At 31.4% G+C, this 18,659-nt stretch overlaps 2 protein-coding genes and 1 pseudogene across 3 annotated transcripts; all 3 read right to left on the minus strand.

Moving 5' to 3' along the window:
* Window positions 1-800: 800 nt before the first annotated feature.
* Window positions 801-1,574, minus strand: LOC136064188 (mogroside IE synthase-like). Its single transcript, XM_065765615.1, has one exon. It carries the CDS (start codon window positions 1,554-1,556, stop codon window positions 843-845), a length of 714 nt encoding a protein of 237 aa, XP_065621687.1. The 5' UTR covers window positions 1,557-1,574; the 3' UTR covers window positions 801-842.
* A 3,947-nt stretch (window positions 1,575-5,521) lies between these two features.
* LOC111998546 (UDP-glycosyltransferase 84A2-like) lies at window positions 5,522-8,375 on the minus strand (annotated as a pseudogene).
* Window positions 8,376-11,203: 2,828 nt separating this feature from the next.
* Window positions 11,204-18,104, minus strand: LOC112019358 (mogroside IE synthase-like). 2 transcript variants are annotated; one of them, XM_065765617.1, is made up of 3 exons: window positions 14,347-14,433; window positions 14,042-14,230; window positions 11,204-12,083 (listed from the first exon to the last, which is right to left on the minus strand). In XM_065765617.1, the coding sequence occupies exons 1-3, from the start codon at window positions 14,353-14,355 to the stop codon at window positions 11,358-11,360; spliced, it is 924 nt and encodes a 307-aa protein (XP_065621689.1). In that variant the 5' UTR covers window positions 14,356-14,433; the 3' UTR covers window positions 11,204-11,357. The 2 variants fall into 2 exon arrangements, with proteins under 2 accessions (XP_065621689.1, XP_065621688.1); XM_065765616.1 differs by lacking the exons at window positions 14,042-14,230; window positions 14,347-14,433 and adding an exon at window positions 17,256-18,104.
* Between the last annotated feature and the right edge of the window lie 555 nt (window positions 18,105-18,659).

Genomic DNA, 18,659 nt, shown 5'->3' on the forward strand with positions numbered 1-18,659 from the left:
TGTACCAATAATTGTGTCACCTATTCATAAATTTGTAAGTTAATCGATGCTATGTTAGCACTCTATTATTCACGTAAGACATAAATTAACGGATATAAATAGAAGGACGAAAAGTAAAACGTTTTGCAAAGTTTCACGATGAAAAACAAACATTTGTGAAAGTTTAGGGGCCAAATGATATTTTACCCTATTTTATTTCTAAAGTAGTATAGAAGCAATTATAATCTAATCTGAGAGAGAGAGAGAGAGAGAGAGAGAGAGAGAGAGAGAGAGAGAGAGAGAGAGAGAGAGAGAGAGAGAGAGAGAGATGAAATGGAACAAGACCATTATGAAAACTAAATAAAATATAAAACGTCAAAATGAACATTTAGAAATACAAAATAAATTGAAAAAAAAAAAATCAAACTTTAAGGTTCATTCTAACGAATACACTTATATCAAATAAATAAATTAAATAACATTGATTGTTATTGTTTTAGCCATATCACTTGATACAAGTGTCTTAACCTTTGGTATCATGAGCTATTCACTGGCATCACATGAATATTTATGGATTTACTGTTGTATGAAAATTTTTCTTTGACTTAGTTTAGGGTTTTTATTTTTTGTTGTACAAGAAGAATCTATTCATTGTAAAATGAAAATTTGGTATTGCTTGCTAGATAAATAATATGGTACTCCTTCTAGAGAAATCACATGGGTAATGTTTTGACAAAAAATCAAATTCCTCCAACTTGTTAACGCTTGGTATCACTACAACAAACCTCCAATAGTGATATCGTAAATTTTTTTCTTGACCATTATTTGAACGAAGAGTTGCTGAATTGTTGCTTACATTTACTTTAAGATTGAACAAGTTTTGCCACAAACTCCTCTATATTTTTATCAGAACTTCCACCTTCATCCACTGCCTCTTTAGCCAATTCTTTCCATCTTACTGAATTCATTTTCATCTCTTTCCCTCTTTCTCCTTCTATTACTTCCTTTATACACAGCTCTATTTCTTCTTTGGTAGCTATGCCTCTTTCATCCAATTTAATCCTTAACCCTACCTTCCACACATCCGCAATGAATTTTGCATTAGTTGGTTGATCCGTCCATACTGGCATTGCAACCATTGGCACTCCCAAGCTCAATGCTTCAAGGGTTGAGTTCCATCCACAATGAGTCATGAAGCACCCAACGGCCTTATGAGCCAATACTTCCAACTGAGGGCACCAACTCACAACTAGTCCCTTCTCTGATGTTTCTTGTAAAAAATTAGGAGGAAGTTTTTTCTGTTCAGTTTCTCTGACAACCCACAAGAAGTAGCAATTGCTATTCTTTAGGCCCCTTGTTAGCTCATCCATCTGTTCTTCCCCCAGGGATGCCAAGCTTCCAAATGATGTATAAACAACTGAGTCAGTTTCCTTTGTGTCTAGCCACTTCATGCAAGCATCCACATCAGGTTTGAATAGGTGAACGCCATATTCTTTGTCATCCTCCAACCGCTTGTCTAAGTAGATTGATGGAATAGCTGGTCCAATTGTTTTAACAGGCCATTGTTGGCTTGTCATCCAATTCACCACCTAAAGGAATTTTGAAACATATGTAACAAAATCAGAATCATAGACAATAAATCAATGCTCACTGATTAACAACAGAGCGAAAGATGAAGGGGATATTAAAAATAGGATATGAAATATAAATAAAATTATCTCAAATGGAGGAAACGTATAGGGATGTGTTGTGTATGCATATTAGTAAGCAAAGCTACAAACTAAACTGAAATACTTCTCTTATAAATAAATCTTATAAAATTTTCATACTTCAATGAGTTGTAGGCTCTGTAGTCGGTAAGTAAATAACACAAAAGTGGCAAATTCTAGCTTTTCCAATAACTCACTAAGTCAAAGTAGAGAAGAATCATAAAATAGCTAGTACACCAAAAGAATACAAGAATATATGTAATTTTACAAGACGCTAATATTTATCAAAGTGTATTAGATGAAATCTACTATGATAGTGAAGAAAAAAAATGATGGATTCATGTGACAGTGACATACAGCTAATATAATCTACCATTCAGGATAATTGTAACAAAGTATGTATGAAAGTGTGTAATACTATAATTATTCCAAGCAAATAGGTGATAAGGTTTGTATAATTTTTAGTGCCTTCAAAGTTATCGTATTAGAAATGCAGTGGGTCGGTTTGAAAGAAAGGCCAAATCTAATCTTATAGAATGGATATGAAAATGAGATTGACTTCAAAATTTAAACTCAATATCAATTTTTGGATGCTTTTGAGTTTATATAATTCGGTATTCAAGCATAGCTTATTATTATTATTATTATTATTAATTTTTTTTTTTTTTTTTTTGATGAAATTATGCATATCCCATGCCTTTTCCCACCTTCCAGTCCAATGACCTTGACAAGTCAACGGATTTAAGCTCATTTTGTTAATTGGGCGGCCTTACCTTCGCTACGTTATGGCCTTTGAGGTTTCCTGCTTAGCCTCTTATAGTCTTATTGCTACGTTTGTAGATGCTAGAAAAATGATGATTTATTTGGAATGAGTGATGCTACTGTGTTTTGTGGGTAAATATTTTAGGTACTTCCGGAGTACCATAAATGTATACTCATTCATTTCACATAATTGTGGGTCCCACTAATTAAATTTATGGTGAGACCCACAATTCATGTGAGGTGGGAGAGTACGCATTTATGGTACTTTTGGAGTATTCAATAATTTTTCGTGTTTTGTATTACATTATTTTTAATCTATCATCTTTCATCTTTACTTCTGTCTTTCTTCTTGCAAATAACTTGATGATTTTATGGAGAAAGCTGGATCATTAGTAATTATAAGTGGGCAACGCTTGACTCACTTGAGTTTAGTGCCTCCGGTGTGCTAGATCCATCATTGCAATGATGACGTATGATATCATTACAACAGATTTAGTGCTCTAATATTGGGTAAAGTTTGAGTCCAGTACCTCCAGGGCACTAGATCCAAGCCAAATACATTTTAAGTTTACCTCTCTCTCTCTTCTATTTTTTATCTTTTATTTTGTTATAATTAGTTTTTAAGACTTTGATTATGACAGGTGTATTACAATATATAATAATTATATTCAAAATGTTATTGCAAATTTTATTATGAAAAATTATTGATGAATCAACTCCTTTGTGAGGTGTTGAGTTTGGAAGGATTGGGTAGTCTCCACCAATTATAGGATTATCTATGTAGAATCATATATAGAATTATCTAGGAGTGATTAACCACCTAATGTCTAATTGACATTATTAGAGTATCCATAGCAGTGAGGCTAAAAATTTAGCTATTTGGTATCACAAAAAGTTATTCTATCTATTTTACCTACATATATGTTGCAGCAGTGGGTCTATTTTAGCTTTCAACACAATAAAATAATATAAACATCACAATAAAATAAGATATCTACTACAATAAAATAATATATTCACTACACACAACAATCACAACCACACACACAACCGGGCATGGAATAAATATATATATTTTTGCTCTACGCTACAATGCACGTCCATAGATAAATGTGCACTGTAGCAATGAAGCTAAAAAGAATAGGTTTAGCTCCACTACTGTATGGTTGTTGTTGTTGTTGTTGGTTGTGTGTGTGTGTGTGTGTGTGTGTGTTTTGGTGAAGCTAAAATAACTATATAGCTTTTAACTCCAATGCTACAAGTGCTCTTACCAGCCTAAGGTTAACAGCATGTGGAATCTCATTTCCAAAAAAGCTCTTTCTTTAATTGACTGGTTGGCCAACATTTTGGAAAAGTGGGTTTAGAGTACCAAGGTACCCAATACCCATACTAAAGGTTATTTCTGTTTAGTCAAGGGAATGAAATATTTCTAAATTCAAATCATTCACTATTCCACTTTTGTGTTTCACTTTATGCTTCACCAATTGTGGTATGTCTAATGTCTACTTTTTTTTCTTTTTTTCTTTTTTTTTTTTCTTTTTACACTTTCCTTGTTTCATATGGAAAATATATATATATATATATATATATATATGGCAAGATGCAATTGGTAGAGCATAAAATTGAGCACAAAAAGTGAGACAAATAAAAAATACAAATTTTATATCCTACTTTTGTGTTCTATTGTGGTATAGCATGTTTGATTTTTGATTTTTGATTTTTCTTAAACTTTGTTTTTTTATAAGGAAAATAAAAGGAATGTGAGGCAAAACCACAGCAAAATGTATATTTGGTGATGAATATTTTCATCCCCAAATGTTCTAATTTTTTCGCCTATGACATTTGGCGATGAAACAACTTTCATCACGTAATCCCCATTGCCAAATGTCCTAGTGACGAAAATTTTCATCACCAAATAGTTTGATTATTTTTCCTAAAAACAATTTATTGGCAATGAAAAGTGGAGCACAAAAAGTAGGACAAATCAACAATACAAATCCTCGATCTCACTTTTGTGTTCTACTTTATGTTTTACCAATTGTGGAAAATAAACCACCTTAAGGTTGTTGATCTTGGGATAATATGNTGATATGCAAATTTTGGTGTACGTAGAATTGTAACTGTGTACATAGTGTGTGTTACGTACTAGTAGTCAATGATGTGAACATGAGATCATTGCTTACATAAATGAACGGGGGAGGTTGTATTTACTATTTATTCATAAACTTGGGGAGGGTTGAGGTTGTTTAAAATAAATAATAAGAAGAAGAAGTGTATAGGGAGAAATACTGGTCGGAGGAACAGATTAGAGACAGAAAGATATGCTTTTGTCATTCTAGTAGGCAAAATGGTAACCCCCTTATCTTTTGTCTTCTTCTACGACAGCAAAGAGATGTTCTTTCTATTTAAAAAGTATGACTTTTCACAAAATACATTAAAAAAATTAGTACTTTCATATCGATAATTGTAGTCGTTATGTCGAAGTTATAATTATAAACTATAAAGTGTGGAATGGATAATATTTAATATGGATTTATGTACTCATTGTTCATCATCTTTGCTTGATTTTAAAAAGCGACAGTTTTAGGATAAATTCACGCAAAGTTTTATTTAATTATTTTTAATGTTTTCACAAGATTTCGGAAGAAATGAATATTTGATCTTTAAGAGCACATATACTTATGCTTTAAAAAGAAAAACTAAAATTTAATTTACACACATAAAATTTTAAAATTTGAATCCGTAGAATTAACATTACATATTGTTTAGATTTAAGCTCTTTTGTTTATACACCAAAAATAATGAGTTGTCCGATAACTATCACCTCAACTAAAAATGACATAATTTTATGGATTCAAATTTTTTTTAAAGAAATTCTAAAATCAAAACTAGCCCAAACTTTAAGGATATAAATTACAATTTAGTGAAAATAATATTTGACATGTGTTAAAAAAAGGACATAGTGTTGAATAAAGAAAATGAGTCAAGTTTAACACTACTACAAAATCCTACCCATTTAAAGGAAAAATATTTATATGAAATGTAATGAAGAGTTACTGCTCACAATAACTTTAGGAGTTTACAAGTTTTTCCACAAACTCCACTATGTTTTTATCAGAACTTCCACCTTCCAGTACCTCTTTAGTCAGTTCTTTCCATCTCATTGAATTCTTTTTCATCTCTTTCCCTATTTCCCCTTCTATTACTTCCCTTATACACAGCTCTATTTATTATTTGGTAGCAATGCCTCTTTCAACCAATTTAATCTTTCCTCCTACCTTCCACACATCCACAATCAACTTTGCATTAGTTGTTTGATCTGTCCATTATGGCATTGCAACCATTGGCACCCCCAAACTCAATGCCTCAAGTGTCGAGTTTCATCCACAATGAGTTATAAAGCACCCAATTGCCTTGTGAGCCAATACGAATTCTAGTTGAGGGCACCAACTTACAACCAGCCCCTTCTTCTCCGTTTCCTTTAGAAAATTACCAGGAAGCTTTTTCTGTTCTGTTTCTCTAACAACCCACAAAAAGTAGCATTTGCTATTCTTTAGGCCCCATGTTAGCTCCTCCATTTGCTCTTCTCCAAGGGATGCCATGCTTCCAAATGAAGTATAAACGACTGAGCCAGTTTCCTTTGTGTTTAGCCACTTCATGCAAGCATCCACATCAGGCTTGAATAGGTGAAGGCCGTAGTACTCTTTGTCATCCTCCAACCGTTTTCCAAATACACTAATGGAATAACAGGTCCTATTGTTTTAATAGGTCATTGCTGACTTGCCATCCAATTCACCACCTAATGGAATTTTGAAACAGATGTAATAAAATCAAAATAATAAATAATGTTCATTGATTAACAACGAAGATATACAAAGTGTAGAATATGGAGCAAGATTTAATATGGATTTATGTCCTCATTGTTCAAAATCTTTACTTGATTTTAAAAAGCGACAGTTTCAGGATAAATGCATGCGCAGTTTTTATTATTATTTATTTTTAATGTTTTGACAAGACTTCCGAATAGATGAATATTTGATCTTAAAGAAAACATATACTTATGTTAAAAATAATAATAAAAAATAAATAAATAAATTGCAATTTACACCCTTTAATTTCAAAATAATTTTGATTTTATCCCTTAAAATTTATAAAATTGGACCCTTAATGATACATATCATTTAGATTTAAGCTCTTTTGTTTATATGCCATAAAAAATAAGTTGTCCATTAATTATCACCTCAATTAAAAATGAAATAAGTTTAGGAATTCAAATTCAAAAATTTTAGGGGCAAAATCAAAATTATCCCAAACTTTAAGGGTATAAATTACAATTTAGTCAAAATAATATTTGACATGGGTTTTAAAAAAATAAAAAAAATAAAAAGTCATAATTTTGAATAAAGAAAATGAGTTAATTTTCACGCTACTACAAAAGCCTACCCATTTAAAGACTAAATATTTAAATGAAATATAATGAAGAGTTACTACTTAGAATAACTTTAGGAGTATGCAAGTTTTTTACAAACTTCTCTATGTTTTTATTAGAACTTCCACTTTCGTCCACGGCCTCTTTAGCTAGTTCTTTCCATCTAACTGAATTCATTTTCATCTCTTTCCCTCTCTCCCCCTCTATTACTTCCTTTATACACAGCTCTATTTGTTCTTTGGCAACAATGCCTATTTCATCCAATTTAATCTTAACTCCTACTTTCCACACATCCACAGTCAACTTTGCATTGGTTGTTTGATCTGTCTATTGTGGCATTGCAACTATTGGCACCCCCAAACTCAATGTCTTGAGTGTTGAGTTCCATTTACAATGAGTTATAAAGCACCCAATTGTCTTGTGAGCCAATACTTCTAGTTGACTACATCAACTTACAACTAGCCCCTTCTCCACCGTTTTCTGTTTTGTTTCTCTAACAACCCACAAAAAGTAGCTATTGCTATTCTTTAGACCTCATGTTAGCTCCTTCATTTGCTCTTCTCCGAGAAATGCCATGCTTCCAAATGAAGTATAAACCACAGAACCAATTTCCTTTGTGTTTAGCCACTTCATGCAAGCATCCACATCAAGCTTGAATAGGTGAAGACCAACTCTATGTCATCGTCCAACCGTTTGTCCAAGTACACCGATGGAATAACGGGTCCAATTGTTTTAATAGGCCATTCCTGACTTGCCATCCAATTCCCCACCTAATAGAATTTTGAAACATATGTAACAAAATCAAAATAATAAAAAATGTTCATTGATTAACAACGAAGATATACAAAGAGGATATCAAAAATAGGATGAAATCTAAAATTATTCAAAACAAATATAGGAAACATTTAGGGATTTGTTGTGTAATCATATTAGTAAGCAAAGCTACAAAAGTGAAATGCTTTTCTTATAAACGATTTGTATAAATACTCAATGAGTTGGAGGCTCTATAGTTAGTAGGTGCGTAACACATGGCCTTGTTCAATGTACCTTAATAAAATAACTAGTACTCAATATACGTAATTTGACAAGATGCTAATATTTATATAATAGAGTATAAGATAAAATAAGCGGATTCTAAACAGACTCTTAATATATATCTAATTATCATAGAGAATTCTTTTGCATTACATACACTAGGGCTTTGCAATGAGGGCCTACCAACCCCTAAATTCTCAGTACAATTAAGTCCAATTAGGCCCAAGACATCTCCAAGTATATAATTGAAGCCCATCAATACAATGCAAGACACCTTTTATAAATATATATGAATTTCTTATCCTTCCCCATCTTTCAAATTCTCAATGGTGTTATAAAAGATTCAATTTGTTTCGTGTATATAGTTGAGAATTGATTCAATGAGATGCTAAATAAACCTGGGTACAATCACGAATCAGACAGGAAAGAAGGTAGGTCAACCTTGATTCTAGTGAAGGCATCGAGGCAGTGATACTAGTACTATAGGCACTTCAAAGGGCAACTGTATTGCTCCTCGTTGGGCATATAATAGTGGTATTAGACTATTAGTTACACCTGAGTGAGAAAAAATGGGAGCTGCATTTTAACTATTATTCTAATAATGAAGGGTAATTGAAATATTAGGACTGAACTTTCCCTCTCTAATTTGGGTGTGCGTATCTTTGGAACATGAACTAGAAATCAAATTTTATAATTCATGGTGAAGTTCAATATTTTCATTACTTGTATGTTGGATGTGAAATGCAAACAATCATTTTGTTTATGCCTCTGCATTTCAAAAAAATAATAATAATAATAGTAACAAATCGCATGCAGATAACCTTAAAAGTAGGAGTGAAAGGATAGTCCCATTTTGTTAGGTAGCCTTGTCGAATTGTCTTCACTAAGTTTGGCTTTTGAAATTTCCGGCAGTCAGTGCCTCTTATAATAAATTAATAATTTGCTGATGCAATAAAATAGTACAACTAAACATAGTGTTGCTACAGACACATATAGATTTACAAAATTTTTCACATCTACTCACATATTCAGTTCACTTGGGTTCCACCATAAACACAAATGCAAACCAATTCAGTGAAATGTCTGAAATTTCCAGTGTCTTCAAACTTACTGTATTAGGAATACTATGGGTCAATTTGGAAGATTCAAACTTAATCTGATATTTATATAATAGGTTTGAACCCAAAAAAAAGAATGCAAATGTCAAGAGATTGAAATTAAAATTTTAAACCCAATATGATTTTGAATGTTTTCGAGTTTATACAATTTGGTATTCAAACATGACTAGCATATGCATTAGAATCATTAAAATATTATCATTATTAATTTTATTTATTAATATATATATATAAAGAGAAATTATATACTAAAAGTGATATCAGTGGTAAGTTTATGTAAAAGTAAAAAGTACTCTAATCACAACTTCATATCTTATGTTCATAAAAAAAAATTAAAAAAAAAAATCATTTTGTTTGATAAAATATCATTGTAGTCTCTAAACTTTCACAAAAACTCATTTTTCATCACTAAACTTCAAAAATATCTTATTCCAACCCTAAACTTTGCAAAATGTTTTATTTTTTGTCTTTCTATCTATGTATGTTAATTTATGTCCTATGTGGCTAATGAAATGACTAGCATATGTATTTGAATCATTAAAATATTATCATTATTAATATTTATATTTATATATATATATATATAAGAGAAATTACATACTAAAAGTGTTATAAGTGATAAGTTTATGTAAAAGTAAAAAGTGCTCTAATCACAACTTCATACCTTAATAAGTTATGAAATATTTTGTTGGATAAAATACCATTTTAGTCCTTAAACTTTTACAAAAGCTCACTTTTTGTCTCTAAACTTCCAAAAGATCTTATTCCAATCCTAAACTTTGCAAAATGTTTTACTTTTTGTCTTTCTATATATGTCTATTAATTTATGTCCTATGTGGCTAATGGAATACTGACATAGTATTTAACTTGGACCAAACCATTTAATTTAACAAAATAATGGACACATGGCACATAATCATTGGCACTTATGAAATAAATATTTTAGTGAGACAAACATTAATATACCCCTCAATCTCACTATAGCAGAAATCAATATCGCCAATGTGAAACCCGAACGCCAAGTTGTGGCCGACACCTCTCTCTCTCTCTCTCTCTCTCTCTCTCTCTCTCTCTCTCTCTCTCTCTAGAAGTTTATGGGTTTCTCACATTGTTGGTTGTTGCTTTGGATTCAAAGATATATGAGCTATGGCGTTTGGAAGGATCAGATTCAATGCTTCTCAAAATTATAGGCTCTCTTTGTTTTTCTTTGCTAAAAGTTTGGTCTTTGTTGTACACTCGTTTAAATGAGATTATTAAATTTGGCAAAGAATTAATAGAGATGTTGAATGATCTGCAAATCCTCCTCTTTTGGGTGGAGATTCACAGTTTGGGTTGCCGTTCACCGATTGAGGGTGGGGATTTCATAGTTGAACTTGGCATTGGGGTTTCAACTTTCATGTTGGAGGTATTGATATTTGCCTAGACAATGGGTTTCTATGTGAGGAGTATACCTATTTGATTGAAATATTGACATCTATTCCATATGTACCAATAATTGTGTCACCTATTCATAAATTTGTAAGTTAATCGATGCTATGTTAGCACTCTATTATTCACGTAAGACATAAATTAACGGATATAAATAGAACGACGAAAAGTAAAACGTTTTGCAAAGTTTCACGATGAAAAACAAACATTTGTGAAAGTTTAGGAGCCAAATAATATTTTACCCTATTTTATTTCTAAAGTAGTATAGAAGCAATTATAATCTAATCTGAGAGAGAGAGAGAGAGAGAGAGAGAGAGATGAAATGGAACAAGATCATTATGAAAACTAAAGAGATGAAGATATGAAATGGAACAAGACCATTATGAAAACTAAATAAAATATAAAACGTCAAAATGAATATTTAGAAATACAAAATAAATTGAAAAAAAAAAATCAAACTTTAAGGTTCATTCTAACGAATACACTTATATCAAATAAATAAATTAAATAACATTGATTGTTATTGTTTTAGCCATATCACTTGATACAAGTGTCTTAACCTTTGGTATCATGTGCTATTCACTGGCATCACATGAATATTTATGGATTTACTGTTGTATGAAAATTTTTCTTTGACTTAGTTTAGGGTTTTTATTTTTTGTTGTACAAGAAGAATCTATTCATTGTCAAATGAAAATTTGGTATTGCTTGCTAGATAAATAATATGATACTCCTTCTAGAGAAATCACATGGGTAATGTTTTGACAAAAAATCAAATTCCTCCAACTTGTTAACGCTTGGTATCACTACAACAAAACCTCCAATAGTGATATCGTAAATTTTTTTTCTTGACCATTATTTGAACGAAGAGTTGCTGAATTGCTGCTTACATTTACTTTAAGATTGAACAAGTTTTGCCACAAACTCCTCTATATTTTTATCAGAACTTCCACCTTCATCCACTGCCTCTTTAGCCAATTCTTTCCATCTTACTGAATTCATTTTCATCTCTTTCCCTCTTTCTCCTTCTATTACTTCCTTTATACACAACTCTATTTCTTCTTTGGTAGCTATGCCTCTTTCATCCAATTTAATCCTTAACCCTACCTTCCACACATCCGCAATGAATTTTGCATTAGTTGGTTGATCCGTCCATATTGGCATTGCAACCATTGGCACTCCCAAACTCAATGCTTCAAGGGTTGAGTTCCATCCACAATGAGTCATGAAGCACCCAACGGCCTTATGAGCCAATACTTCCAACTGAGGGCACCAACTCACAACTAGTCCCTTCTCTGATGTTTCTTGTAAAAAATTAGGAGGAAGTTTTTTCTGTTCGGTTTCTCTGACAACCCACAAGAAGTAGCAATTGCTATTCTTTAGGCCCCTTGTTAGCTCATCCATCTGCTCTTCCCCCAGGGATGCCAAGCTTCCAAATGATGTATAAACAACTGAGTCAGTTTCCTTTGTGTCTAGCCACTTCATGCAAGCATCCACATCAGGTTTGAATAGGTGAACACCATATTCTTTGTCATCCTCCAACCGCTTATCTAAGTAGATTGATGGAATAGCTGGTCCAATTGTTTTAACAGGCCATTGTTGGCTTGTCATCCAATTCACCACCTAAAGGAATTTTGAAACATATGTAACAAAATCAGAATCATAAACAATAAACCAATGCTCACTGATTAACAATAGAGCGGAAGATGAAGGGGATATTAAAAATAGGATATGAAATATAAATAAAATTATCTCAAATGGAGGAAACGTACATGGATGTGTTGTGTATGCATATTAGTAAGCAAAGCTACAAATTAAACTGAAATACTTCTCTTATAAATAAATCTTATAAAATTTTCATACTTCAATGAGTTGTAAGCTCTGTAGTCGGTAAGTAAATAACACAAAAGTGGCAAATTCTAGCTTTTCCAATAACTCACTAAGTCAAAGTAGAGAAGAATCATAAAATAGCTAGTACACCAAAAGAATACTGGAATATATGTAATTTTACAAGACGCTAATATTTATCAAAGTGTATTAGATGAAATCTACTATGATAGTGAAGAAAAAAAATGATGGATTTATGTGACATACAGCTAATATAATCTACCATTCAGGATAATTGTAACAAAGTATGTATGAAAGTGTGTAATACTATAATTATTCCAAGCAAATAGGTGATAAGGTTTGTATAATTTTTAGTGCCTTCAAAGTTATCGTATTAGAAATGCAGTGGGTCGGTTTGAAAGAAAGGCCAAATCTAATCTGATAGAATGGATATGAAAATGAGATTGACTTCAAAATTTAAACTCAATATCAATTTTTGGATGCTTTTGAGTTTATATTATTCGGTATTCAAGCATAGCTTATTATTATTATTATTATTATATTATTATTATTATTATTCAAATATCATTATTATTAATTAATTTATTAAAGAAAATAGAAATCACATACTAAAAGTATGTGAGCATCTCTTTCTCTCAATTTATGTATATTAAAAATCCAATAACACAATTTTTTTTACAAGTGTTGACATCATTTATTGTGATTGATAAATAATCTAAGTGATATTAGTCATAAGCTTATGTGAAATTATGCAACTTTAATCACAATTTAATACCTTAATAAGTTAAGAAAAAATTTGTGTCTTTAGCATTGTATATCAACATTCTCTCTCTCTCTCTCTCTCTCTCTCTCTCTCTCTCTCTCTCTCTCTCTCTCTCTCTTTCAAGGGTTTATCAAAGGAAGTTACATTGTTAGTAATTTTTAGCCCACTCTTTCATTATTATTTCTTTTCATTCTTTCATATCACAAGCCAATTCAATATTCTAACATTTATAAATACTTTTTTGGTTTTTCTATATATATATATATATACACACACACACACCTTTTTGGGTAGACATGTTTATATGATACTTTCCAAAAAAGGGATTGGGGGGAGGAACTGTTTATATGATATCTAAACAATGTGGAAACATGATATATAGGGATTCGGTGCTTTGATTAATTTTAGCAAAAAAGAAAAAAAAGTGGTTTGATTAATTTGTAGATCAAATGATAAATATGATTTAATATATATATATATATATAATTTTAAACTATATTCTACTTGAGCTGATCAAGCCAATTCATGATAAGTAAACAATAAGTTTTTGAAAATTCTATTTTTCAAATATAATTGCTTGGAATGGTTCTGATATATTATATATATATATATTTATAGGGTTTGGCCCATTTGGGAAAGCTTTTCCCTATTACACAATAGACTAGTTGTTTCTCACTCACTCACAACCCCACCCCCCCCCCCCCCCCCCCCCCCACACACAAAAAAAACAAAAACAAAAAAAGGGTACAAGAAGAAGAGACAATATATAGACTCGTAGTTGTACAAAGATAACTATATAAGTGGCTGTAATTGAACCACTTCTCAAACAAAAATTATCCAAATTTTGAATGTTTAGGAGAAAAAATCAACATTACCTCAAACTTTAAGAATGTAAAATACTGTAAAAATGTGTATATATATATATATATAACTTAGTCCTGAATATACATGAATTGATAGCTTAACCTACCTCATTCTCCAACTCGTTGAAGGTGTTGCAAAAGAGCCAATTTGCTTCAAGGAAATTCGAGAATTGATTCAATACGAGCCCTAGAAAATATGGGTACAAGCCCTTATCACAAAGAAATGAAGGTAGATCATCGACCCCTAGTGGTGGTATCGAGGGCAAGGCTATTGAAGCTCCTTCTTCTAAGGGCATCTGAATTGCTCCATGATTCGCATGGTAATAAATGGCATTAATTACACAAGACTGAGTGAAAAATGGAGCAGCATTAATTCCAAATTGCCTAGCGATTTCTAAAGCCCATGGCATACCTGAGTCATACACCATAAGCTTTGGAGGATATTTGGAGCTATTATGTTTCTCAATAAGCTTTGTTAAGCTTTGTGAAACATGTAGCTCGTAACGTTCGAGAACTGCATCCATACTTTCCGAATCTACGGCTTCCCCGGATCCATCAGAGATGATTTCAACATTGATAGAATGCATAGGAAGGGCTAGCATGGAATTGCCAATAGAGGTAGTAGTGACAAATGTTACTCTAAGACCCTTTGAGGCTAAGCACTTGAGAATTGGAGCATTGGGTTTATGTGACCTTGTACAGCGAAAGTCAATACTAGGATATGAGTTTCTCTCTTCATTTTCTATTAATCCAATGCGCTATGAGCCTATGACTCTTTCTATAGAAGTTTGAGGTTGAAGAATTCATGAACTAAAATTACAGGAGATGATGTATGTGTATTGATTTAAATTCATCGTGATAAGGATTTTCCACTCCATTTAGTGTCTGAAAAGATGAAGAGGAAATGACAGACAAATGTGGGCTCTTCTTGTATGATGTATACTTATCTACAGTCAGTGCAACGTAAGTGATCAATAGTGATGTGCATGCGCGAAAACAACAATTCAACGGGGGCTATATATAGACTATTGTATTGAGTGTATAGACTTCTTGTTGGACCAAACTTTTTGGGTTTTTTTTTTTTTTTTAATTAATTAAATTTAAAAAAGTTTTATTTAATGGGGTAACAAATCAAATCTTGTGACTTTAAAATAATAAAAAAAAAATTTAAAAACTCTTGAAGGCCCAATATGAAAACTAAACGAAATATAAATGGCCAAAAAAAATCTCAAACTTTAAGTACCAAAGGTATACTTTATTTTAACAAATACACTTATGTGAATAAATAAAGGCGTAAATGCACTTTTAGTCCCTACATTTTGACATTTTTCCATTTTAGTCCCTACATTTTATTTTTTCCACTTTTAGTCCCTAAAACCAATTTACGCGTTCCATTTTAGTCCTTTCCGTCAGTCAACCGACGGAAATAGCTGAGGTGGCAGCCGGAGCAATTAAAATATTATAAAAATGCCACATCACCCATGACATGTCAGCATATAAATTTAAAAAATTAATTTATTAATTTTAACAAAATTAAAAAACATAAAAACAAAATTTAAAACATAAAAATGTATTAGAAAATCAAACCAAGAACACAAATTATTCTTGTTGGACCAAACCTTTTGGGTTTTTTTTTTTTTTTTTTTAATTAATTAAATTTAAAAAAGTTTTATTTAATGGGGTAACAAATCAAATCTTGTGACTTTAAAATAATAAAAAAAATTTAAAAACTCTTGAAGGGCCAATATGAAAACTAAACGAAATATAAATGGCCAAAAAAAATCTCAAACTTTAAGTACCAAAGGTATACTTTATTTTAACAAATACACTTATGTGAATAAATAAATAAGGCAACACTGATTGTTGTTGTTTTAACCATATATCACTTGATACAAGAGTGTATTAACCTTTAATTAATTTATAGATCAAATGATAAATATGATTTAATTTAGTGTAAAAGTACTTATTAATACTTGAACTTGGTTATGAATAATTTAAATTACATTCTTTTTTTCTATATAAAATTTTAAACCATATTCAACTTGAGTTGTTCAAGCCAATTCAAATATAATTGGAATGGTTTTGATATAATTATAGGGTTTGGCCCGTTTCAGAAAGCTTTTCTCGATATTACACAATTGACTAGTAGCTATCACTAAACGATATTAACATAATAGACTAGTTGTTACATGCAAACAAAAAGAAAAAGAAGAAAGAGAAGGAACAACAAGAAGAGATAGAATAAAATAGTAGCTGTAAAAAGATAACAATACAAGTGGTTGTAATTGAACCAATTCTCAAAGGTGTAGCAGAGTGGAAATCATCAGTATCATATTGTTTGGGTCTGAGATTTTGTTTATCGTATACAAGCAAGATAGTGTGGATTCTAAATAATAATAATAATAATAATAATAATAAAAAGGCAAGATAATGTGGGTTCCATGACTACGTATTGGTTTGGATAGCAATTATTTTACGTCTGCGTTTTGTTGTGTTGTGTTTTCTCTCTCTTTTTTTTTCTTTTTTTTTTATAGCTACAGTAGGGGACAGTGGCTACTGTTCATAAACAGTAGCCGCACTTTTCTTACATGTCGTCACTTTTATCACATCGTCCCGTGCACTGTTTACTAGTCATACAAATTTCACTTTTCAACTACTTTTTTTTATTAAAAATGAGTCTTACGGTACAATTTACATATCTAAAAATTATTTTGCTACAGTGATTTTAGTTTTCAATTTCAGCAAAATAAGTTCTATTCAAACGAACCCCACGTGGTTTGGGGACCTATATATTAAATGTAGGATATAATTTTTTTTTTCTTATGTATGTGGCTCCCAAACACCCACATATGTATCCCTAAATATAGACTAAATTACAATTGACACTCATAAGTTTTGGGATAATCTTGATTTTCCTACCTTAAAGTTTTAAAAATTAAAATTTGGATATGTACCCTTAACGTTACATATAATTTTGATTTAAGCCTTTATTCTATGCATGGTGATGAGTTCTCCTTTTAAGTGCTAACTTAGCTCAAAACAACGTTGTAAAATTCGATTTAGATTTTGAATCTTTATGGGGGCAAAACAAAAATTACCACAAATTTGAATGAAAAAAAAAAAAAATGTAATTTTGAGGTTAGTTGATACCTAGCAATAGGCATCTCATCACAGTGAAAATGAAGGGTAGACTATAAATTCAAATAAAATGTATCCTAATTTTGAAACTTTAAGAGAAAATCAAAATTACCACAAATTTTAAGAATGTAAAATATTGTAACTTATTATCCTCAATATACATGAATTGATAGCTTAACCTACCTCATTCTCCAACTCGTTGAAAGTATTGCACAAGAGCCAATTCGCTTCCTGAAAATTCGAGAATTGATTCAATGCGAGCTTTAGCCAAGCTTGGTACAAGCCCTTATCACAAAGAAATGAAGGTAGATCATCGAACCCCAGTGATGGTATCAAGGGCAATGATATTGAAGCCCCTTCTTCTATGGGCATTTGAATTGCTCCATGATTCGCATGATAATTGATGGCATTAACCACACAAGACTGAGTGAAAAATGGAACCCCATCAATCCCAATTTTCCTTGCAATTTCTAAAGCCCATGGCATAACTGAGTCATACAACAAAACCTTTGGAGGATATCTGGAGCTATAATGTTTCTCAATAAGCTTTGGTAAGCTTTGTGAGACATGTAGCTTGTAACGTTCGAGAGATGCATCTATACTCTCCGCATCTTCGGCTTCCTCGGATCCATCAGAGATGATCTCAACATTGATAGAATGGCTAGGAAGGACTTGCATGGAATTGCCAATAGAGGTGGTAGTGACGAATGTTACTCTAAGACCCTTTGAAGCTAAGCGCTTTGAGAATTGGAGCATTGGGTTAATGTGACCTTGTACAGGGTAAGCAAATAATAGGATATGAGTTTCCCTCTCCATTTTCTTTTCTAATAACGCCCTATGACTCTCTCTTTGGAAGTTTGAGGTTGAAGAATTCATGAACTAAAATTACAGGAGATAATGGTGTGTGTGTGTGTGTGTGTATATATTGATTTCAACTCAACATATAATGATTTTTCACTCCATTAAGTATCTGAAAAGATAAAGGGGAGATGACAGACAAATGTCAACTCTTCTTGTTAGATACTTTTATCTTCAATCAGTGCAACATAAATGATCATTAGTGATTATAATGCACCAAAACAACCATTCAAGTGGGGCTATAGAGTGAATTGACTTCTTGTTGGACCACAATTTTTGGATTTTTTTTTTTCTTAAATGAAATTTAAAACACTTTTATTCAATGGGGGTAACAAATCAAATCTTGTAACTGTAAAAGTTAAAATATATATATATATATATATATTTAAAAAAAATTAAAAAAAATTTAAAAAAAAAAAAGAAAGAAAAAAAAGGAAAGAAGAAAAACTCTTGATTTTAAGAGCATGCAACAGAAGAACCTTCATCTTATATTAAACCACAAACATAATGTTGTTCCATTTAAATGGCTGAGATTTGATTTTTGTTTTTTTAATATTAAGATTTTATTTGTTAATTATAAGACTATAATATTTAGTTCATTATTTTAAGTTTTAAAAGCTTTTTGGAAAAGCATTACTTTTAAAAGCTTAGAAGCAGGGAATTATGGATGAATGGAAATTGGTAAGCATGTTAGTTAAAGGATTTCTTTTTTTTGGGGGGGGGGGGGGG

Source organism: Quercus suber, unplaced genomic scaffold, assembly GCF_002906115.3.
Source record: "Quercus suber isolate HL8 unplaced genomic scaffold, Cork oak 2.0 scaffold_643, whole genome shotgun sequence".
NCBI lineage: Eukaryota > Viridiplantae > Streptophyta > Magnoliopsida > Fagales > Fagaceae > Quercus > Quercus suber.

Coding starts and splice junctions, on each gene's coding strand:
- LOC136064188 (XM_065765615.1), bottom strand. CDS start 1,556: ATGACAAGCCAACAATGGCCTGTTAAAACAATTGGACCAGCTATTCCA.
- LOC112019358 (XM_065765616.1), bottom strand. CDS start 17,948: ATGAATTCTTCAACCTCAAACTTCCAAAGAGAGAGTCATAGGGCGTTA. Junction 12,084..17,255: donor TCAACGAGTTGGAGAATGAG/GTAGGTTAAGCT, acceptor AAATTCCTTTAG/GTGGTGAATTGGATGACAAG.